Source organism: Egretta garzetta, unplaced genomic scaffold (genome assembly GCF_000687185.1).
Source record: "Egretta garzetta isolate BGI_Z169 unplaced genomic scaffold, ASM68718v1 scaffold287, whole genome shotgun sequence".
NCBI lineage: Eukaryota > Metazoa > Chordata > Aves > Pelecaniformes > Ardeidae > Egretta > Egretta garzetta.
This window is the reverse complement of record NW_009260435.1, coordinates 8337566-8361355: the sequence shown is the minus strand read 5'-3', so window position 1 is coordinate 8361355 and position 23790 is coordinate 8337566. Positions and strand designations below refer to the sequence as shown.

General features: G+C 38.2%; 1 protein-coding gene across 1 annotated transcript in view; it reads left to right on the top strand.

Moving 5' to 3' along the window:
• The window catches only part of LOC104130772 (myocardial zonula adherens protein), a 55764-nt gene that overhangs the window by 3972 nt on the left and 28002 nt on the right, over window positions 1-23790 (top strand). Inside the window, exons 3-9 of the mRNA XM_035899539.1 lie at window positions 6629-6787; window positions 11780-11872; window positions 14324-14437; window positions 15268-15420; window positions 18330-18455; window positions 19306-19434; window positions 21571-21656. Of these exons, the coding sequence (XP_035755432.1) occupies window positions 6629-6787; window positions 11780-11872; window positions 14324-14437; window positions 15268-15420; window positions 18330-18455; window positions 19306-19434; window positions 21571-21656 (860 nt within the window). The remainder of the gene's footprint in view (window positions 1-6628; window positions 6788-11779; window positions 11873-14323; window positions 14438-15267; window positions 15421-18329; window positions 18456-19305; window positions 19435-21570; window positions 21657-23790) is intronic.

The following is a 23790-nucleotide window of genomic DNA, read 5'->3' as shown; positions in this document are numbered from 1 at the left end:
CCCAATAACTTCTTTTGGAGCTTGATGTCAGATCAGAACTAATTCTTTATTGGTTACGTTAGCAGCTGTTAGCTTAGCCTTTTTCATTGTCGTCCAAGTTTAGCAGAAAATGTATGCTGTATTTCATCAAATCTGTATCAGTGCATTAAATTTCTAGAGTGACTTTTTGTATTACTATATATCCATGAAATAAAAATGAACCAGTGTAAGAGATTAAAATAAAATGGTGGATCTGGGCAGTTGCAAGAAAATTGCTGCAGGCATTACGGCACTAGGATGGCCTCTCCCCTCCTTTGTGAAAGGCTGGCAGATGGCACACAGTGAGAAGTTGATCTCAAAAACTGAAGGGGGAGTGAGCTTGTGCTCCAGTGTGTCAGGCTGGATTTTTATACTCATATTTAGGCTATGATACCTTGAAAGAACCATATGAGAACTGAAGTCACAAGTAGGGGCTGGTTGGTTGATTGTTTGCTTTTTACAGGATAAAAGCCTACTGCTAAATATCTCTGAATTGTTAGCACTTTAGGTAGAGAGAATCTGAAACTATCCTGATTTTGTTCAATTACTTCTGTTAAAGATAGACAATGGATGACAGTAGTTTGAGGCTGTTTACTTCACCATGAAGTACAAAAGAATATTGTGCTCATCAGATTGCATGCAAAATCTGCATGTCCTGAAGCCTGCCTTGTCTTGCATAATAAAGGGCCACCAGACAACTGTATTGTCCCTGTTTGGGATTGGTCTTATTTTTATCCGTCAGTCCCTTTCTTCGCTGTCATGACTAAATTTGGAAGTGTCATTGGAAGCTGCAGCTAGGCATTTGAGGGCAGAATATGGAGATATGTATTTTCTTTTTCAGTTGGACACATGGACAAGAGAATGAAAATGAGATAACATTCTAGAAATTTGCATTACTTTCCTGTCTTTGTGGCTTCCAACAGAGTTTGAGAAGTGTTTAGTCTTATACAGCCAAAGTGCCAGTTAGAGTTTATATCCTCAAACTCATTAATTTTCTTATGTTTTTAAAGCATCCAACCAAGAGGTGAAACTCTTTTTGCTTACCAAGCAGGAATACAGAAGCATAGCAAATATTTTTTTCTCCAGCAAAAAAGTAGGCTGTGAAGAAGCCAGAAGGGGAATTTGCTCCTGTATGTGGTAGAGAGAATCAAGCAGAAACTTGTGTCAGGCCCAGATCAAAGAATATGAGTGCAATGAACACGGGGCTGTTGTGCACGTTGAATCTAGGACAGTGCCTATTTTCTCTGCTGATCTGCTGCTGCCAGCCCACTCCCATCAGCACAGCAGAAGTTGTGTCATAACAAATGTGGTTCACCTGCTACAGGTGGCTGATGTTACTGTTTCTCAGCCTCTCTGGTGTGCTGATGGCTTGATTTTTGATGTGTACTAATTAAGCAATACCTTCATTTAAAAACAGCACTATGTAAAAACCACAGAATTCCACTGACTTCTGTAGTTACTGCTGTAGTTTTTTATCTCATTTTCTTAGTGTATAAACATTGATGTTCTGTGTACAGATTTCATTGATCAGATATGACTTTGTATAATACCTGTCACTTCTACTTTCTGAGACAGGCACCTAAATTCAACGTTTAAAGGAGACCTAGAAGTTGGAATCTGTTAAACAATGCTTCTTACTTCATGTCATGAATTTAAGAACACTCATATTTTCCCTATTTTAATACTATTTATATATGAAACATCCCTAAATGTATTATAAATTGCATTGGCTGTAAAGGAATATGAAAAAAACATTAAAACATAGCTACCTTTTGTCAGAGCACAGTAACTTCCCTTGGTGAGCTCAATATTATAACTTTGTCATTTTACTGAACAGAAAATATGTAACCTAAGTAACAATGTGAATGTTTTTGTTCCTTGTATAACTAGTGAACAAGCAAAAGATAACGGTATTTCAGAAACCTCTGGAATGTGGTGGTTGAGGAAAAGATAAAGCCTTGCTTAACTGATATAGTATTAGTTAAAAGAAGAGGTTTTAGATGGCATAGGTAAACAGATGATGATTTAGCAAAATTTTAAGGCCATATGAGTACTAAACCCAGTATTGTGCTAATTGTTACATTAGATGTCCTTTGTCCTCAAAATAAAGATACTTGCTTCCAATTTTGGGGCAGGGAGAAAGTATAAAGTATGGGGGTATCTGACTTTCATTTCAAAAACTTATGGAGATAGATTAGGAGGCAAATCAACCCTCAGTGCTATTATGTAATGCCAATAAAACTATGGGTAATACAAAAAGCAGCTAACAACTTATGTTTAGGGTTTGTTTTTATAGTGTCTTTGCTTCACCTCTTTCATGCTACTTGTGCTACTTCCTTGGACAGAGACATAAACAGGATGCATGGCAATTATCAAGACTTTTGCAACCTTGGGGTGTAGGCTTCTGTTTTAAATATTTATTAATTAAGTAAACACAGTCTGTGTTTCTTTAGTACATGTTGTGTGATCACACCAACTCTTGCTGCAACATAGACAAAGCATGTTCCTGGAAGCTGCTATAGTATTCAAGTGCACCAACATGATGTGTTCTTGCTATTACCTTGAACTGTCACATAACTGACTATAGGTGCAAAGAAATATTCACAAGTTGTTTAAGCTAAGTCTGCCTTTTCAGATCAGCATCTTACATCAGAAGGGATTTTGAGCACAATTTGGGGCAACAACTGCACTTGTTCCAGCACAGCAAGTGCATAGGCAGGTGGGGAGCAAGAACTTCCATGTACTCTGGACCTGGCTGATATTTTGACCTTAAACAGCAAAGGTTAACTAATCTAACAAAACCTCCATCTTCAAGTACTCTTCTGGTTAGCTTTTCAGTATTTACTTGCTCCTAAATAGTTGCATGTATTTACTTACTGTGTTATCATCGCTGAGATGCCTCACTGCAGATCAGAGTGGAGACATGGAGGCAAGCGAGGACCTTCTCAGGAAAATATGATGATATGTATGGGACGTAGAGGAAAACAATGAAAAGTATTTGACTTAGAAAACATTCTGTAGTCTTTGGGGATGTGAAAAATCCAGTATTTGTGGAAGAGGAAATGTGGGAGAAAGAGGATGTAACAGGGGACAGGCAGAGGACAAGGCAGAAAAGGAAAAAAAAAATCAAAGGGAGAAATATAACCAAAGGTGGATGGAAGTAGATTGAGAGGAGACAAACTGGCAGAAAGTGTACTCAATGCATACTAGTGATGCAGTTCTGTAGAGCAGTTTGAGAACTGAGCCATTCAGCCAGGCCTCCTTTTAGAAACAAAGGTGTATTAAAAAAATAGTCCACAGGCAAAGCAACACATACACCTCTCATCCCTGCATGGAGCAAAGTTTTCTGATTGTAACCCTTCCTCTTAAGAGGAGGCTGCATCAGGTTAGCCCTTTTTTGTTGGGGCATATGCTGAACCCTGAAACAAGTGGTCACTGAGTAGGAATTAAGAGTTACCAACCAGAGAAAAGGGGGAGTAGAAGATAAGCATAGCTGGAATAGAACAGCAAGGAAAAAGATTAAAGAAATATGAGAGCAGTTATTTGTATAGCTGTTGGTTCACACAGTTTTAAATCAAGCAAGAACTCTACTGAAATTTTAACAGGTACTTGCTTGGGGATTGCAATATGAAGGAGGAATAAGGAGGGGGTAAAAGCAATATCCTGTATTTTAAGTAGTACACAGCAGAACTGGAACACTCAACAGATGATGGAGATTCTTTTAATCTTCTGAAAGAGAAGTGAAAAAGGCACCTTGGGAGGCTTGTGCAAATACAGACAACAGGCAAGTTTAGCATCGTTGCAAGAGACATGTAACCAGTCTGGCTTTGTGCATACTTAATCCTGCATGTACTGCCCATTATGATGTAAATTTAAGTCTATTCATCTGTGAAATATGTAAGTTCCGTGGATGATTCTCCAGCTGCAAACCCATTGGTCTGAATTTGTAGCTCTGAGGGGGGGAGGAAAAAAAAGTCCTTCAAAACATGTCTTAGGAATGTGTTTATAATATTCTAAAAATAAGGAACTTGGTCATAATTTTCATACAGAGCTCTGCAAACGGCACTTTAAACAATTCTGCTAATGTTTTGGAGGCACAAAGGATCTTGGTAGTTGCTGGTATTCAGCTGTCCACCCTATAAAAAAATGAATGATTAGGGGTAAAGGGTATGGACTTATGAATTCAGTGTCTGGCGCCTTAGTAACCTCTAAACAATCAAAGTGATTATTCATTTGGTTATCAGGAAGATGGAAACTTCTATGTAATCCCATTCTCCAGATGCAGGGGAGGGGCTGCGATCAAACTATCAAAGAAACTGTACAACCCTGGAAGCAAACAAACACAAATAAGTTTTGAGTTATGTCCCCGTCTAGTTTCTGTATTTTCTCTCCTCTCAAAAAAATTGTATGTGGAGTTTTTGTTTGTATGTATCCAAAGAGCAAAGCAAAAAACCCAATAATACATAATTATGAAACTTCTGATTATCAGGATATGAGCTTTGCATATGATGTTTTCAAAGTGCAAAATGATATCATGTATAGGTAGGGCTGGCTGCCCAATGTTTTTTCATTAAGTGGTTTTAAGGCTTTCTTTTTAAATGATTGCTTATAGCTTTGTTGTTCTTTGCCTGAAACATTCTTTATCAGGTGTCTGCTCCATGATTGTTCCCCTCCCAGCCCTGCACACACACACACACCCACAGCTTCAGGAAAATGGTTTAAGCTATTAATGATATGGTAAAGGAAAATGTGTAGGATTTACAGTGTTGAGAAAATCTGTCAGTGCCATGCGGGAGGGACACAATATAAAACAAATGTCTAGCTTTACCCATTCTTCTTAATGCAAATAGATTTTCCTGTTCATTTTTCCCTTACCCAAAGAAGTATTTATTCTTACATTGCTACCGCAGTTGTGTTACTTTGGCTGCTAAAAACTGAAAGTGCTACTGCTTTAGACTGCAGATGCTATCATCACTGTCTCTCATGGCAAGGAGTGCAGACTCTCTAGGATGCAGCTGCAGATGGATATAAGATGTTGAGCTTCATCTCTTCCAGCCTCTGTTTGGTGTCAAAGGGAGTATTTAGACACTGCTTAAACTCTTAATTAGTAAAGAATCTCAAAGTTTGTGGGTTTTCATACAGTGTCATTACTGAACAACAAAACAAACCCAAATGTATTCTAAGGTCGATGTAAATATTCTCAAATTTACCCGTATGCTGGTGCATCTGGTGTGAGTAAGTAAGTTCAGTAAGATTACCTATAACTGATTTGTCCCCAGCACTGGCCTTTCAAAGGCAATGTGCAAAGCTAAGCAGGCACAGCTGTGTTTCCAAGATTGTGTCTTTCTAACTTTCTATTCAGAAAGAATCACTAATTTTAGGTTCCTAGTTTGCAAATATTCAAAGTTAGGTTAGAATATTTTTTCCCTTCTTTTTAAAAAGCCATAATGTGGATGTCTTCATCTAAGGTAGTTTAGATTCTTTGTAATCAAGAACAGAAATTAGAACTTCTGGAGACTGACTCATTTCAGATGATTGCTATAGAAGATGTTTCTCTGGGTTGATTAGAAGGGAGCCTAGGTGAGTAGTCAGGTCAGGTGGTTACATTTGACCTTGTAGCTTATTTATTTACATGTGGAGGGAAATTATTCCTACTGTTTGCATGATTATTTTTTCTTACTAACTGTATGGGTGAGATGAATAAGAGAAGTCTGTTGCAAAGAGTGCCTTAGAGTGTGACATACAATTATTACAAGTACATTTTTACAAATTTCTGCAGATCATTAAAGTAACAAATGTAGGCACTTTAAAACAGCCTTTCTATTTACCTATCAAGACCTAATTTCAAAGTTTTATCCTCCTACAATAGTTAATAACACTGGAACACCCATGTGAATGCTGTTTTATAGCTTTGCTTTAACTCTTATAATGTCAGTTCTACAAATTCTATAAGAGAAATGCAGCCCTGAAATGAATGTTTGATTGCTTTGGAGGTCCTTAATTAGTTTTAAATGCGAACTGAAATTCTACTTTTGTTTATCTCAAAGATAAGCAGATTTTTTCTGAGCTCTGCGTAAGGAACCTTGCCTAAAATATTTTAAGTTCAGTTTCTTCTGAGAACTTTCTAAAATTTTTTATTAAATTTGTGAAGTTTTATATTTTCTGCAACAGGGAGTTTGGGGAGTGAAGGGCAATTCTGTGGTTAAAAGAGTTCAAAGGGAACTGTGAGAACTGACAATTCTCTGGAAGAATGCAGAAAAGTAGCACATGTTGGTGAATGAAAATAAGCCAGGATAACTTTTTCTCTCACATGCCTCTACCTCTTCTTGCACAAATCCAATCTGTTATCTCAAGCTGTACCTATACCACTTCTATTAAAGCCAGTGGAAGTTAGACATCTCTGTCATCTCTATAAATTATAAACTGCTCATTGATCTTCCCAAAAACATGAAGGTTGACAGTTTGGCCCCAAAGTATTTGGGAACTAGTGTTCTTAGGTACTGTTGTGCTTTCACTATAGTTGGCTGTCTCTCCTGGCCCTATGTTACTGTATTTTTGGTTTTTTTTTTTTTTATTCTAGTACATAACTTCTTTCTTTTTTACTTTCAAGGAGCTCTATCATGTACCAAATGGCATGTCTCCAGGGAAGCTCTCTCATGGGATGGTGTATGGCGTCGTGCACCGAACTGACAACAACCATAAGAAAGAAATGGTGGTTTATGGCTGGTCAGCTGATCAGCTGAAAGAGGAGATGAATTACATTAAAGAAGTGAGTTATGCTTTCAGCTTCAAAATTTGTCAAATTTCCTTTCCATATATTCATGTAGAGCTGTGAGTGTATATGGCATGACTGATGTTTAGCCCAACACCTGAACTTGAATTGGGAACGTACTCTGAAGCTAAAGGCTCGCCTTGTTGGTATTAAAGTTACAAAAAAAGCATGCTATATACCTGGGAACTGTGCGGTCCAGACTCAAGGCCTCTGTGCCAAAGTGATACTTGTTGATGCTGGTTGATTGTGCTACAGCTGGGCAAGCAAACTGCCAAACAGATCTTGGGGTTCCTGTCCTGAAGCCTTCATAACTTCAAATGTGATACAGAAGAAACTATGTAAGCAGACACCTGAAAGGATAAACTCTCTCCTCTCTTCCTCTGCTTCCCCCTGTCCCCAAACCCCTCAGTTTTGAAAAGGCTCCTAAATTAGGTGACATAGTAAAATCACTTGGGTATATTTTGGGGCAGCCTTAAAATAGTCAGCCTAATAAGGATGACTTTGTACTACTTTCTCTGTGCATGCTCATTTATCATAATTGGCAGAAGCTCTCCTGAAAGGGGAAAAAAATTATTTCTGATGCTGCTGGTTTCTGTGCTTGAAACTCAGCATCTCTTTGCCCGTCCGTCCTTAGGTCTCATGCTTTGGCAATAACCCCCTAATTAGCCAGGGCAAGTTATTTGCCCTTCTCTTCCATCCACCTTCACCACCCAGAAAGCTATTGGTCAATGGTTCATTGATGTGTTCACTGATTTAAGTGCAAACTGAGTTGATATGAAAGGGAGGAACACTGAGTCAAGCCAGCAGTGTAAGAGACTGTAATTATGTGCGCTCTGAACATCTGCCTGGTCTCTAGCTATCAGCACTTGCTTCTCTCCTTTATTACTCACTGTTTGTTAGCTCCCAGCATTCACCGCTCTCAAGTTCCTGCACTCCCAGTTAGGGTACGTCACTACTGCAGTGCAGGCGAGGCATGCAAGCTGCCTCACTTGCTGGTTTCCTGCAGTGCTGGTTTTCTGCCTATCTATCTACCCTGCTGGGCTGGTGCCCAGGGATGGGCAAATTGGCATGTGGCAGGTGCAGCTCCTCGCCCTGCACTGTTTCTGGTACCTGGCGCAGATTGCTTGGACCAGGACCATCTCCCTGCCCTCTTCTGTTCACAGCCAGCTTGTGGCATGGAGGGGCATAGAATCATAGAATCATAGAATGTTTAGGGTTGGAAGGGACCACTAGTGGTCATCTAGTCCAACCCTTTACATGTGGAGGGAAATTATTCCTACTGTTTGCATGATTATTTTTTCTTACTAACTGTATGGGTGAGATGAATAAGAGAAGTCTGTTGCAAAGAGTGCCTTAGAGTGTGACATACAATTATTACAAGTACATTTTTACAAATTTCTGCAGATCATTAAAGTAACAAATGTAGGCACTTTAAAACAGCCTTTCTATTTACCTATCAAGACCTAATTTCAAAGTTTTATCCTCCTACAATAGTTAATAACACTGGAACACCCATGTGAATGCTGTTTTATAGCTTTGCTTTAACTCTTATAATGTCAGTTCTACAAATTCTATAAGAGAAATGCAGCCCTGAAATGAATGTTTGATTGCTTTGGAGGTCCTTAATTAGTTTTAAATGCGAACTGAAATTCTACTTTTGTTTATCTCAAAGATAAGCAGATTTTTTCTGAGCTCTGCGTAAGGAACCTTGCCTAAAATATTTTAAGTTCAGTTTCTTCTGAGAACTTTCTAAAATTTTTTATTAAATTTGTGAAGTTTTATATTTTCTGCAACAGGGAGTTTGGGGAGTGAAGGGCAATTCTGTGGTTAAAAGAGTTCAAAGGGAACTGTGAGAACTGACAATTCTCTGGAAGAATGCAGAAAAGTAGCACATGTTGGTGAATGAAAATAAGCCAGGATAACTTTTTCTCTCACATGCCTCTACCTCTTCTTGCACAAATCCAATCTGTTATCTCAAGCTGTACCTATACCACTTCTATTAAAGCCAGTGGAAGTTAGACATCTCTGTCATCTCTATAAATTATAAACTGCTCATTGATCTTCCCAAAAACATGAAGGTTGACAGTTTGGCCCCAAAGTATTTGGGAACTAGTGTTCTTAGGTACTGTTGTGCTTTCACTATAGTTGGCTGTCTCTCCTGGCCCTATGTTACTGTATTTTTGGTTTTTTTTTTTTTTATTCTAGTACATAACTTCTTTCTTTTTTACTTTCAAGGAGCTCTATCATGTACCAAATGGCATGTCTCCAGGGAAGCTCTCTCATGGGATGGTGTATGGCGTCGTGCACCGAACTGACAACAACCATAAGAAAGAAATGGTGGTTTATGGCTGGTCAGCTGATCAGCTGAAAGAGGAGATGAATTACATTAAAGAAGTGAGTTATGCTTTCAGCTTCAAAATTTGTCAAATTTCCTTTCCATATATTCATGTAGAGCTGTGAGTGTATATGGCATGACTGATGTTTAGCCCAACACCTGAACTTGAATTGGGAACGTACTCTGAAGCTAAAGGCTCGCCTTGTTGGTATTAAAGTTACAAAAAAAGCATGCTATATACCTGGGAACTGTGCGGTCCAGACTCAAGGCCTCTGTGCCAAAGTGATACTTGTTGATGCTGGTTGATTGTGCTACAGCTGGGCAAGCAAACTGCCAAACAGATCTTGGGGTTCCTGTCCTGAAGCCTTCATAACTTCAAATGTGATACAGAAGAAACTATGTAAGCAGACACCTGAAAGGATAAACTCTCTCCTCTCTTCCTCTGCTTCCCCCTGTCCCCAAACCCCTCAGTTTTGAAAAGGCTCCTAAATTAGGTGACATAGTAAAATCACTTGGGTATATTTTGGGGCAGCCTTAAAATAGTCAGCCTAATAAGGATGACTTTGTACTACTTTCTCTGTGCATGCTCATTTATCATAATTGGCAGAAGCTCTCCTGAAAGGGGAAAAAAATTATTTCTGATGCTGCTGGTTTCTGTGCTTGAAACTCAGCATCTCTTTGCCCGTCCGTCCTTAGGTCTCATGCTTTGGCAATAACCCCCTAATTAGCCAGGGCAAGTTATTTGCCCTTCTCTTCCATCCACCTTCACCACCCAGAAAGCTATTGGTCAATGGTTCACTGATGTGTTCACTGATTTAAGTGCAAACTGAGTTGATATGAAAGGGAGGAACACTGAGTCAAGCCAGCAGTGTAAGAGACTGTAATTATGTGCGCTCTGAACATCTGCCTGGTCTCTAGCTATCAGCACTTGCTTCTCTCCTTTATTACTCACTGTTTGTTAGCTCCCAGCATTCACCGCTCTCAAGTTCCTGCACTCCCAGTTAGGGTACGTCACTACTGCAGTGCAGGCGAGGCATGCAAGCTGCCTCACTTGCTGCTTTCCTGCAGTGCTGGTTTTCTGCCTATCTATCTACCCTGCTGGGCTGGTGCCCAGGGATGGGCAAATTGGCATGTGGCAGGTGCAGCTCCTCGCCCTGCACTGTTTCTGGTACCTGGCGCAGATTGCTTGGACCAGGACCATCTCCCTGCCCTCTTCTGTTCACAGCCAGCTTGTGGCATGGAGGGGCATGTCAGACCAAGGGAACACTATGTCTTGTGTGTGTGTTCAGGGTACTGATCCTTTCAGGAAAAAGTGGGAAAGACATGGGAAGAGATGTTCTGGCCCTTGCTTTTCCCATCTTTTGGAAGCTGTGTTCAGCTATGCTAATTTGTGAACTTTGGTCTGCCAGATAAGTTTTGTCTTTAAAAGTAGTCTTAAACAAGAGTCCTCAGCTTGTGCCACATATGCTTTGACTGAAATAGACCAAAAATGACAGGCCGCATCAGAACTGATGACAGTTTCCTCTGTATCTGAGTCAAATTTGCACCTTGCAAGTGGGGTGTGTGTGTGTGCATGTGCGTATGTGTGGGTAGGGACAGGGCAAGGGCTACTTTCTTGAGGTGAAGTGCAGGAGTCAGCTTCCTTCCGTGTTTCTCATCCTAAAAGGAGCACATAGTTTGGGGTAGGCTTGTGCCTACTTCTTGTATAAATTTGGAGGCCAATGCCCCCCTTTCTGGGAGAGGGAGAGTATACTGCAGAGCTGCTAGAAACACCCCCTCTTGTATAAGGCTCTACTAATGTTTTCCCCTCGCTCCTTCCCAAGCCTATGCAGAGATGAGGTAAGCTCACTGCCCTAGATTATCTGCAATAGGTCTGTGTTTGATAGAGCTGGGGGCAGGGGATGGGTGGGAAGGAGTTCGAATTGTGTAGCTGAAAGGTAGACTGTAGGTAAACATTTAACTAGTGCTTGCAATGTGTGCTCTTGAGAAGATTGGTTCTGTGCATGATTGCAATGGCGTGTAAACCCAAGCTACTTTCCAGCATGCTTTTATAATTTTCTTTTTTTAGAAAGGCAAGGTATAATTTACATCCATAGTTCTTAAATAAAGTCAAATTGAGTACTCTGTTCTTCAGATTTGAAATTACATTGGTAAATCTATGCTAATATATTGTTTAGCTACATATGAGCCTAAAAGTCTGAAATTAAAGAGTTTATCTTCAAAGGATACTCAGGAAAAACTGATTAAGCACTTTAAAAAGTATGAATGTATATTAAATCCATGTGCAGAACCTTTTTTTTTTCCAAAAGAAAACATTATATGCTCAAATTAATTTTAATTCCTTTATTAATCAGGTTAGAAAGAGTTACAGATAATTGAAATTCATTATTTAAATTATTAATTTACAAGTGTTTAAGTGTGTACAGAGAAGTTTAGGCTTACTCAGAGACGTGTATTTGTATCACCCCTATGTAGACAAGTCTTGAGACTTAAGTTTTTGTCTTGTTCTTAAGAGTAAATTGCTGTTGATGAAAAGGTAGATTAATAATGGAAATTACTGAAAGTAACAATGAAGGACATAGGAAAAAAAAATCATGTACTAGTATAAACAGTAAAATCAATACATTAAAGACATTTGATTTTTCTGATACCAGGTGAGAGCAACTCTAGAAAAAGTAAGAAAGAAAATGTATGGTGAATATGATGAAATGAAACGAAAAATACAGCAGCTTACGAATGAACTGAAAGTAAGTATACATTCATTTGTGTTGCCCTCCTACGTCTGCGCAGCACTGTGTTTCTTGTCTTTTTTTTGCCCTTTTTTTTTTTTTTTTTTTTTGCCTTAGCAGAACAGAAGTAATTTCTCAAACCACTCCAGTTCATTGTTTTATGTGGCATCTCTACTTTTTCCGCTCCCACCCCTACCCCCTCCCCCCTCCAGGAAGGTAGAGTAGGACAGGGATGCTTTTGCATATGGAATTACTAATTGCCTGCTTCTTGGAAATAAAAGAATGATCTTGATAGCATTGTCCATGTGTATTAGTAACTAGTTGAGATGTTTGTACCAGTAAGCTGCCAGGTGAATTGAATAAATGACTTAGATAATTAGGAGTAATGTGCAACTTGGTTGGTGTCTTTTCAACAGACTTTGCTCTGTTTTACTGATTGTTTTGTTTAAACACTACAGTAAAAGAAGTAGCAATATTCTTTAGTATTAAAGTCCATGGCAGTTCTAAAAATTACTTACCTTTTGGTGCTTAATTGAACCTTTCCATGGTCATTTGATGACCTTTCTTTCTTCTGGCATGCTGGTTAAGCAATAAAAGCTGCTGCAGTTTGTAGAAGTATCCTTCATATTAAACTGCTGAGCTCTTTGGTCCAAAAAGTCTCCCTGAAAACTTGCTGTGGATTTTATATATTCAGCATTGATTTTCACAGCCATGGTTCAGATGAAGCTTTGGCAATTAAATGTATTCTGACTTCAAGGGACTGGGACCTTGACTTGTGCCCTTCTGCCATCCTCATTTGGAGACTGTCAGTTCTCTGCATGCTGTATTATGTTTAAAGATCAGAACTTACTGTTAAACTGGTACTTCTATTCTATGGCAACTAGTCTCAAAAAAAAAAAAAACCAAATCAAAAATCAAAACACCACCCTGATTTGAGAGGAGGAGGGAGGGAAAACTGAATTTCTGTAAACTGTATTAAATAGTCTTAATGATGCCAACAAGGTGAGTCCCTCACCCAGTATGCAGGTAGGCAAATGCTGATTCAGATGCAGTTTTGTCATCTTTGCTGCTGATACTGAATAGCTGTGGTGATATTCTGCGCTTCCACATCTTCTGTCAGACCAGTAGAAATCCTGCATGAATCTGAACATCTCTCTTAATTAAGGGTCTCTGACCAGCTCTGACAGAATCTCTAGTTCTGAAGCAAATTAGCAGTTTATGAAGCACTCCTTCTTACATAAATGGCACATTATAAGACACCCTCCCCCCTTTTTTAATAATGTAGAATGCCTGAAGGAAAGCACAAATGTTCTACCTAATCTATGCTTTTTCTGTTTGGTTGGTTGGCTTTTGGTTTTGGTTTTACATGACTGCCATCTTTCATGCTATTTGGGAATCCTGTTTAAAATCCTTTATATACTCTTTGCTTCAGCTTTGAATCACTATGCCTTTTTTGCATCAATTTCCAGCACTACTTTTTGTTCATAAAGTTTGTTTGAAGTTTGTACTTCCACTATCCTGCCCTGGGCAGTATGTGTCTTCACAGAAGTTCTTATCTTGTAACTTTCTTAATCCATCTGAAGCATTTCTGCTTTTGTTTGTTTGTTTGTTTTTACATGAGCACACGTTTATATAGGGTTAACAGTAACTACTTGGCTTCTGCTCTCCATGCTGACCTAATCTGTGTATGACTTGGTTACTAAACACTAATTGTTCTTCATATCAGTCCCCAGTATTCTTACATTTTTATCGGGGAAACAAATCTGGCTCATCAAGGAATGTGAGTTGGGCTGGCCTCCATTAGTAACATTTTTTAATCTTTATTATTGGATGATTAATAATCATTTACACTGTTTGGGTTTTGGTCTCTTCTTAAATGATGTAATTTTGTGCCTTTTTTTCCCCCTCCTCTACTTTTTAAGCATGTGTGTGTACATAAAGGAAGACAACAAATTTTCACACAACAAAGCTCTCTTCTGACTTCTACCTGCTTCATATTGTTTCATCCTTAAATCTTCTCGATGTTCCTTCTTTTATGTAACTGATTAGTCAGTTCTTTATTAATTAAGGCTATTCTACAGTTCACCCAAACCTTTCTAGATTTCCTAATTTCTTGCATTCTTCTGCTTTTCACTCTGACTTTTTACAATCTATCCACTTTGTGTATGTAAACTTCCTGAATAGGCATCTGCCAAGTGTCCTCTTGTCCTTTCAAAAAGAACAGCTTTTATGGTGATCACAAATGAGCAATAAACATAGATACTTGTGCCTTATTTCTGTTGGAATTGGATTCTAAGTTTTGTTTGTTTGTTTCTGAGGTGCAAGAATATGGTTTGAGGCCTGTATATTTTAAGCATCCTAGTACTGTGAAAATTAACCATGGGATCTTTCTCTTCTGTAGCTCCCTTTGAAACAATAGGTAAACTTGATCATTATTCTATATAAAACTTTTTTTTTTCTTCTGCTCAGGTGACAAATGCTCATCAGGAATCCTTAGAGAATCATGTGCGAGTGCAGGCTGCAGCCTTAGATAGCTTTAGTGAAATGAACAGCTCCTTGACATCAGCATCAATAGACTTGCAGGTACATTTTAATAGCTGTTTTACAGCTGACAACTGCCTTTTCTGATGTTGATTTAAAAGCATACATAAAACATGGATGAACAATATAGATTCTAACACTGAACAAGCCTATAAAGTACTGTCTTGGATATCTAAGGCAGCTAATTTAGGAAACTAAGAAAAAAAAATCCAACACCTGTGTTTTTTTAAAAACCTGTTAAAAAATAATGTACAGTGAAGAGATTGGCAGCAGACTAATGCCACTAGTCATGTCTCTATGAAATATCTGAGGTGAAAATGTGATTTGTTCTGTATTGTACAAACCAGCATATCTCCTGAAATGGAATTGACATGTTTGGATGCTAAACTCTTGTTAAGACTTTACATACCTGTGAAATGTAGGGGGAGGGAGAAGGTGAGAATGAATTTTCTGCTTTAAAGATTTCCAAATTCCCATGTATCTGAACTGAACAATTTAATGTTCCTTCTTTCTTGTATGTCACAGTTTTTCTCAGGCTACTGTATTTAATGTGTATAGCATGGACCTTGGAGAGCAGAAAGGAAGATTGTTGGGAGTAGCATTCATACTGAAATGTATCCATGTACCTTTCGTTTTTTTTTATAGTGATCCACGACTTGGTTTCACTGAGCATGTTCTTCACAGAAAGACTTTCTAGCAAACTAAATACAACAAAAGCCATAATTTTAAATGTTAAAGCTTGCAAAGCTGTCCATGGTGCATTGACACATCAGGACACTCTTAAATGTTCTGTCTGTTCCATAATCTCTTGACTATATTAGTTCACCAAATTATTTGTGATTTTTAATATGTGGTTTGCCTCTTTCTTCTAGAAAACTCTAGTGGATGTTACATTGGAGAACACTGATATAAGGGAACAAATAAGGAATTTAAAACATACACATGAGCAATCTATGGAAAAGCTGAGAGAGAAGCAAAAGCAACTGGAAACAGCACAAATTGAAAATCAGTTACTGAAACTAAAGGTGCGGTATATAAACTCCCCTAAAAATAGTGCACAGTAAGTGCATTAGGAGAATGTTAAATGAATTCCTTGGCCTTATTTATAACAGGTTCTTTATTCTTCATGCCTTCATCATTCCCTAGAGCTAACATATTCCAGTGAATCAATACTCTTTTAATAACAAAGAATCTTAGCTAGCAGCAGTCAGTCTTCCCATAACATGGGATTACCAATTCAGGGATGTTGGCAGGTGAAAATTCAAACCATTTAATGGTTTTTAGTGTCCAGTACTGTAAGTAAAGGAATATTATAACTCTACACTGGGCTATAAGAATTTCTTGATGCTGAATTTGTTTATTTGGTATTGCACAATTTTTAATATATAATCTCTTAAATTTTATGAGCATATGGTCAGCAGATTATGTGCTTTAACGCAAGTGTCTTGGGAAGAGAATTAAGCTATTTCTTTCATAGAAACACAAGGGAATAAAACACAAACTAGAAGGTTTTATATGCCAGAAAACTTGACCTTTTTCTCCCCTCATCTGCCAGATGTATTCTTTTAATCTCATAAAAAAACCAAAAACAAAACAAAAAGAACTAAAAAACAAACAAAAAAAACCTCTTCTGGAAACATTTTTCTCTCTTAAAATTGCTCAAAATAGACTAATTTGGATATAGTACTGTATCAGAATTTGTCACTGTGAAATTAAGGTGACTGTTAGTTTTTTCATGTTTAATTTTGTCAGAGAAGATGTTTCTTTTTGGTTCTCTAGTGACTTGCATCCATACTTAATGATGAATGGTTAAAAGAGAAAACATTAAGCGTATTATAACTTGCAATTTGTGTTCTAGTTTCTTCTCATAGTGAAGCTTTACAGGCTATAAAAATAGCTGTATTTTGTGTCTGCTATTGTCAGCCGGAAAAAACAATTAAAAGAAGAAGGCAAAGCTGATGCAATTAAGATTTCAAAACAGCAATTTGGACTTTACTATAATCTTAAGGACGTGCACCAACAAGTCAGGGAAAGGTATGTCTGCTTCTAAGGGCAGAGAACCACAGGTTAAGTCCCAGTTCAACTGAACACTTAAGGATTTTTTCATCTTCAAGCATGTCAAGGTCTGCAGAATACATGCCCTGCCTTAATGAGGAAAAAGTTTAAATTTTGCCTTCAAAGTTGCCACTTTATTACAAAGTTAGTGGATAAAATGCCTCATTGCTGTCTTTGAAAGTTAGATATAGAATCGTGTATCAAAGATGCCAAGACATCTGAGACATAATTCCAGGGGTGCATGTAAGAGGATGGTGTGGAATCTAGGAGGCTGGCAACTGAAGAGCAGTAACTATCATATGCCACGATTATTTTCTGGGTAGGAGAACACACCCATGTAGCTTATTAAGTAGGTTTGGTTTATTCATACAACCATAACAATAACTGAGGTTGGGGACATTGCTTAAGAGTACTCTAACAGATGCCCTGATGCGTCTGCCTTTTTATGCTTGTTTTTTCCTTCCTCATTGCTCAAGCTATAAGCAAAGGAATGATGGAGAGACAGTGCCAGAGATACTATTCCAGTTCAGTGTATCTTAAGGACTCTGGATTTTGATTGTTGACTTTTTGTGAATGATATGATTCTTTCAGGCTTCCTGAAATGTGGAAGGTTTTGTGTTGTACTGAAACTTAATTTAACTCCGGTACCTCCCACAAAGTGCACCCTGCCCTAGTGTTGGTCTCTGTGAGATGCCAAAGGGGGCAATTGCAGTACAAGTGGAGTCCTTCCAAGCTCAGTCACTTTTTGAAGGATGAAATGCCTACAGGGCAGTAGACCAGCTTGTTCCCACCGTGTAAGATAAACACAAGGATTGAATATATCTGTCAGTCCTTGAAATTAAAAAAACCAAAACAAACCAACCGACCAAAAACCTTAATCATCAGAACCAGGTATTTTGTAGCTGTGTAAACTGTAGTGATCAGCAGGGAACACTTTATTCTTCTCCCAGATGACAGTCTATTCCTCCTCTTCCTGACATTTTTGTAGCACCCACTGCATTTCACTACAACCTTGTCTGATTTATAGCATCTCTGGTAAGAGAACTAAGTCCTGGACTAGCTATTTTACTTCGCTTTTATTGTGGTTTATAGAGTAGATGGGTTTAAGCTGTAAATATCCTATCTGGTGTTTAATCGCCGAGGGTGTGGTTCAGTGAGTGTTTTGAGCCAACATAAGGGGGAAATCCTGTCTCTGAATTACCATTCCTGCCCTCTTCCCTGTAGCAATAGTAAAGTTTCTGGTCCTGTGGTTAAAAATTAACCCTTCCACACCCCTGAGTATATTAATTTTAAGTCTGATTATTCCCTGATCTGCGTTGCTCCATGGTCACCCCAGTTCTTGTGCCTACACAAAGGGCAGTATGTGAAAAAGCAAGAGAGAGAAGGGAGAGTACAGCTGTGTCTTCTAGTTAACAACACATACTTAGGTCCAGCTTAAAATAATTATTGCTTTGAGTGTTCATGGTCATTTAGAAACAGGAGTTGAGCCTAGAGCATCTCTAATCTATCCTGTAAAATGGGGGGAGACCATATCTTTTCAATGGGGTAACAAAGCAAGTGACTTAGAGGCTGTTATGGAAGGGCTCAATAAAGGGGCATAGCCTGGTCTTGGATAAGCAATGACTAATGAAGTTCAGACAACATGGAACTTGATGAAATGGTAACTTCTACACACTCGAATGACTTGTATTCTGGCAGGGTGTTGTAAATGATCTTGATGCAAATGAAAATCTGCTTCAGCAGTATCAGATCTATAACAAGGTGGAGCTGAAGTTCAAAGTGTTATTCTCACATCATGTGAACTTCATTTCTCCTGCTGCCAGCAGTGCTGTACTGACTGATGGGTCAACTGTGACTCTCATCCTTTCCCCTCTCATAGGTGGAATCATCGCAGGAAGCCAATGCTGAAGTCATGAGAGAGATGACAAGAAAACTGTATAGTCAGTATGAGGAAAAAATGCGAGAAGAAGAGCAGAAACATAAAGCTGAGAAAGAAATTCTACTAGTACGTATAGCCAGTCTGTAAGAGTGGTGCTTAACTTGGGTGTCACTTCTCAATCATTTAATACTCCAGAGTTGACACGTGTTCCTTCACTCCTGTCTCTGTGACTAGCCGCAGTTACTAAGCTTTCCAAGCTTTTGGGATTGTAGGGCTGAGAAAAGAGTATGTTCAAATACAGTAACAGTAATGATAAGTTTGAAATGAAGTAAGTTGGAGTTTTTAACTTCCAATTCTCTAAAAAAAAAGGAAAATATAATGTACAATTTTAGTGGTAATTTAAGAAGTGGGGGGGGGGAACAACTTCACTGGACGCTGCTGGAGCAAGAACTCCTCCTGTACCCTGGTTTCCCTCTATCCCAAGTAAAACATTTCTATAAGCAGTTTGTCATTGCATTTTTCTAACTGATAAAGATAGATAATGACTGAGATTGAAGGTAGATTCCCCAGTCTCTTTCTATTCATATTGTTATATATGTGAGAAAGTACAAAGCTGAACATGGTGAACTTTGGTATCTAAAGTGCTGTCTTCTGACACAGCATATTTTTCTTATGCTGTTACTTCGTGGCATCCTCAGAAGGGAAAACAAATATCTAAGAAATGAGTACAAGTTTTTCTCAGATTTTCATAATGATGTTTTACAGATACATATGCACTTCAAAGTGCCCCAAATCTTTTGTTCTATACAATTCACTTTTAGGGTCACAACTCTTCCAGACTTCTGGGCAGGTGTAGTGAAAAGCTTTGAGCTCTGCTTAAAAGCTATTAGCCTGGCTCTATGGCCTAAAAACCAAAAAAAAAAATCCTCATTAATATATTGTATGTTAATGTGACTGTAAATGTTTGTATTTGAAGGAGGAAACGAATCGGCTTCTGAAGGCTATTGAAGAGGCAAATAAGAAGATGCAGATTACAGAAACAAGCATACAGGAAAAAGACCAGAGAATTGGTGAGCTCGACCGGCTGATTGAACGCATGGAAGAGGTATGAGAGTTAGTTGATTGCCACCTTTAAAGGAAATGGTTGGGTTTGGGGTTTTTTTGGGGGGGGTGTATGTTTTTTTTTTTCTTTGGTACTGCTCAGTTGAAACCATTGCTGTATGCATCCTAGTTATTGTATCCATATAAGTAAATGGCCCTGGACTACCACAGAGACAGTTTGATAAAGTGGTTCTAGTGGCCTTTACAGTCAGGGCTGCCTAAGGTGTCAAAATTTAAAGAAAGAGTTTAAAAAGACCATTCAGTCTTCCTTCAGTGTGCAAGGTCTCCTAAGCCTACTGAAGTAGTAATCATAAATGATCCAAAGTCTCTTAGAAATGCTGTTGGTAGGTCCATTAAAATGTGTTTTAGTTATGAATAGACCTTACTATTTACTGATTGGAATTGTGTCTCCAAATTTCTCCACATGTGGATGAAATGCTAAACTGAAAGCTTCAGACTAAAATGTTTTGAGGATTTTTTGTGGGTATGTAGCAGCCAATTAATCATTCATGCAGATATCCATCTTATTTAGATTATGGCTCAGAATATTTTGAGGAGAGGAGGAAAAACTAATTTTTACTGCCTTTTAATCCAGACCTTAGGTTATTCCTTTCCTGCTAGCATTAAAAAACTTTTAATAATTCCTCTCCCCAGCTAAACATTCCCTACCAAACTGTAATTGAGAGCAGGTTTTTGACAAATTACTTTTAAAGCTCTCAAAGTAGAAATGCTTTGAGACATTTACCTGTTGTGACACTGGTAGCACTACTGTAAAACTAATTGTAGCAGTTTTTGCATTGCTTCTTTTTATTTCCTGCTTTTCCTTCTCTTTTATGGACTTTGCTCCACCTGACTAGTAGTCAGATGATTATTATTTTAATGTATTGTTAAGCCTAAGAGTATCACAGTACCTCTTCTTGCATAGTACACTGCATCTGAATCTCATTTGTTGAACCTTTTGGATATCTGAAACAGCTTTATATCTTCTGTCTCAAACAGTTACAGTGAAATTCCATTTTCTCTTATCATTCAGCTGAGAATGAATGTTATTGTTTAGTCCTTAGACTGAATAGTGTCACTCTAAATGGTATAAGCAGCCCTTCCAAAAGACTCTCATGCTCTTGGATGTATTTTGGCATTTCCCATTTCATTCAATAGCAGGCATCTCATTATCTTTAATGGTCTGTGCCTTGCTGTCCAAAATACAGAAGCAGAGAGCATTCTAGGAAGTGGAGGCAATACGAGCTTTTGTTCTTACAAGTGAAGTGTTTTTTCACCAACTTTAGTTTAGTATAGTAAATATTTGTTACTGAGAAATAGATTATTATGAGCCAGCCTTGTTGGCTTGACTCTGGTTAGTCTAATGTGCATTTGTATTTGAGCCCCTTCTGTCTGATGCTTGCAAATCCATTAGTAGAATTAGTAATTACAATGAGAAATCATTCAGTTTAATATGCCCCTTTAGTTGCTCCATTAACTTAATCTGCGATTCAGCCTACAACTTCTAAGTATTGTGCAGTGAATAAAGGCTTGCAATATAGTTCTTAAGCACAGATGAGTTTCTTCACATTGGTTATTTAATTTGCTCTTATCTGGCTGATACTTGCAGAGCAAACCTTAATAATGCCTGAATTTAACTTCCCATTAAAGTGGGTAGCAGACTCCTCTGTTAATTTGTCTTGACTCAGTTCCCAAGTCCTCATAGATCTTCACAAGCACTGTGCTGGTGGTCACCTAAAAATTAAACAGGAATATTTTGGGGAAGAAAATAGAGCAATACCTTCTACCTCAGCCATGGATTGAGAGATCTTTTTTGAGGGATAACATGAACAGTTTGATGTTTATGTAGCTAAAGATTGTGATAACTCATCTTTTTTATTAAAAAAATTCAGTGTAAAGTACAACCATACATCTTCAAATAGGAAATTGAAAACTCTGATCTTATTTCCATGCATAGCTGGGAATTTGATTATTATTCTTATGCATTCTGTGCGCTTTGGCTATAGGAAACGCATTAATTTTGTTTAATCAGTTTCTATTTTAATTTCACAAATGATCTTTTGAATTGCAATGAAATATGCTTTGTGAAGCCTTTACATTTTGACATATGGAGAACTGAAGGATAACATTTCTTGATTAGGAACGTCACCAGCTGCAAAAACAACTCGAATTAAATGAAATACAAATATCTGGAGCAAAATCTGAAAACAGCTCTGACAGTGAAAGGTGAGATGTCTTGTCTTTGGAACTTCTGGTATTGCTAGGAAACTTTAGGGGTTGGTTTGTTTTTGAAGACACCTGAATTTTACTTTTTCTAACTTTAAAACAGTAGTCTGTTAGGGATTGTCCATCTGAATGTAAGTTCATTTACACACAAAATATCCAGAGGATTAATTTCTGCAACAAAAAACACTTTCATGCATCTTGAAAAGCTTTTGCAAACATGCAGAGTACTTTTTAGGTGGAACAAGTTGCGACATATTTGTGGATTTCATTTTTCTTAAATCTGCATTCAGCACAGTATGATCCTGACTGAATACTTTCATTATCTCCTTCTAGACTGCTCAACACTGTTTTGAAAAGACATTCTGTATTCTATATTAAGCTGTAGGACCTTTGAAAAGATGAACTCTTGAAGAGAGCAAGCGTTTTGCATATTACTGCCAGAGGTGTCTTTTTTGTATAAATGAGGGAAAGTGGGGAACATATTTGAAGCTTGGAGCAGCAGGTCTACACATGCGATATATATTAACATATGCACATGAACAAAATGAAGGTCTGGAAGAAATCTGTCATCTAGCATCACAGTGCAGAAATAAGCTATGAAGTTATTTGGGGAAAGTGAGGGTGATGTTATTGGCGGTGAAACCTCTGTGAATGGTTGTTCTTGAAAGCATGAGGCTTAGAAGAAAGATCTAGTGGTGTGGTGGCACCTGGATGTGCTGTTTCTACCTACAGGTGGCATATGCATCCATTACTACTTCTTTGAGACTGACAGAGCACCATGACCAGGCAAAAGAAAGCTTCAGGCAAAAGAAAGCTTCAAGCAAAGCCAGAGGCAAAGTTTCAAGAGAAGTCTATCCAGCACTGAAATAGTGTAACTGCTGCTGGAATAAAAATTGCATCCGCCACTCTATGTTTATATGACACAGCTTGAGTGGGTAAAGATGAATTATAAGCAGAGACTGAACAATTGTACTTGATTACTACTTATACTTCTGTGGCACCCAGTTTTAAGGTTTTGGCATCCCGCTGTTCTGTGGGAAGCACAAGCATAAAAAGATGTTCCTGCCAAGAGCATCTTACTGCCTAGTTGTATTGATCTGTGACCAGCTTATCTGGTTTTGTGGTAATAATGGCTTTTCACAGCAGCCTGTTAAAACAATAATTTAAAGTGAACAGATGTTGCATACAATATAGAATATGGAGATGAAAGATAATTGCTTTCTTCCTTTACCTCTGGATAATGGATACTCTTCCTGCTTCAGTGAATCCTGCCCTGTCCACTCAGCATGAAAAGTTATGCTGCAGTAAAAAGGGTAAAGGCAATGTTCAGACAGGAATTAGTGCAATGCAAGCAAGCACACAGCTGCAATCTGTGAAATGCAAGCAATGAATCCATGTTCTGTTCTTAAGTTCTCTTTACCTGTCTGTACCTGACCAGACACTTGAGTTCCACCTGAGGAAGGACCTCTTGTTCCATTCCTTCACTGCTATCAGTGCTTAAAATACTGAATCTTTCAATGAGACACCAAATGTGTGTTACAATTGCAATCAAAATGTAAATTACAGTTTTGTGAGACCTTAATATGCAGGAGTGGAAAAACCTGCAGCAATGCCTTGATTTTTGAGTCCTTGTCAAAGTGCTGCAGTTACAGTTCTGTAGAGTACTTCACTGTTAATAGAAACTTTCTGGGAGGAAAAAGCATACAATTCAGTCATTCATTGGAATCATGTCATGCAGTTTGCCATCTGCTGCTTTGTCTTAGAATGCTTGTTCTATTTGCCGTTTCAACAGTTTCTTCTGCTGTGCACAGACCAAGATGAAAAAAGCCTTTTTGTTTTTGATTCCCCTCCTCCACTTCTCAAATTCTGTCTGGTCCTGAACCTAGGTGTACAAAAGTTTATTTTGTAAGCAAGTGATTGCTTTCTTTGAAGAATTTCAAGAATTGTACATTCAGGTAAAAATGGAGGCTCCCATGGCCAACATGCCAAAAACTTACTAAAAAGCTTCCCTGCTGCTTCTTTGCATATTCTAAAACTACCTTTCTGGCAAGCTGTCAAACCAACTTGTGGCAGGAGTTCTGTGGACGTTCAATTTCTGTGTTAAACAGATCTGAAGAAATGCAGAATCTATTTA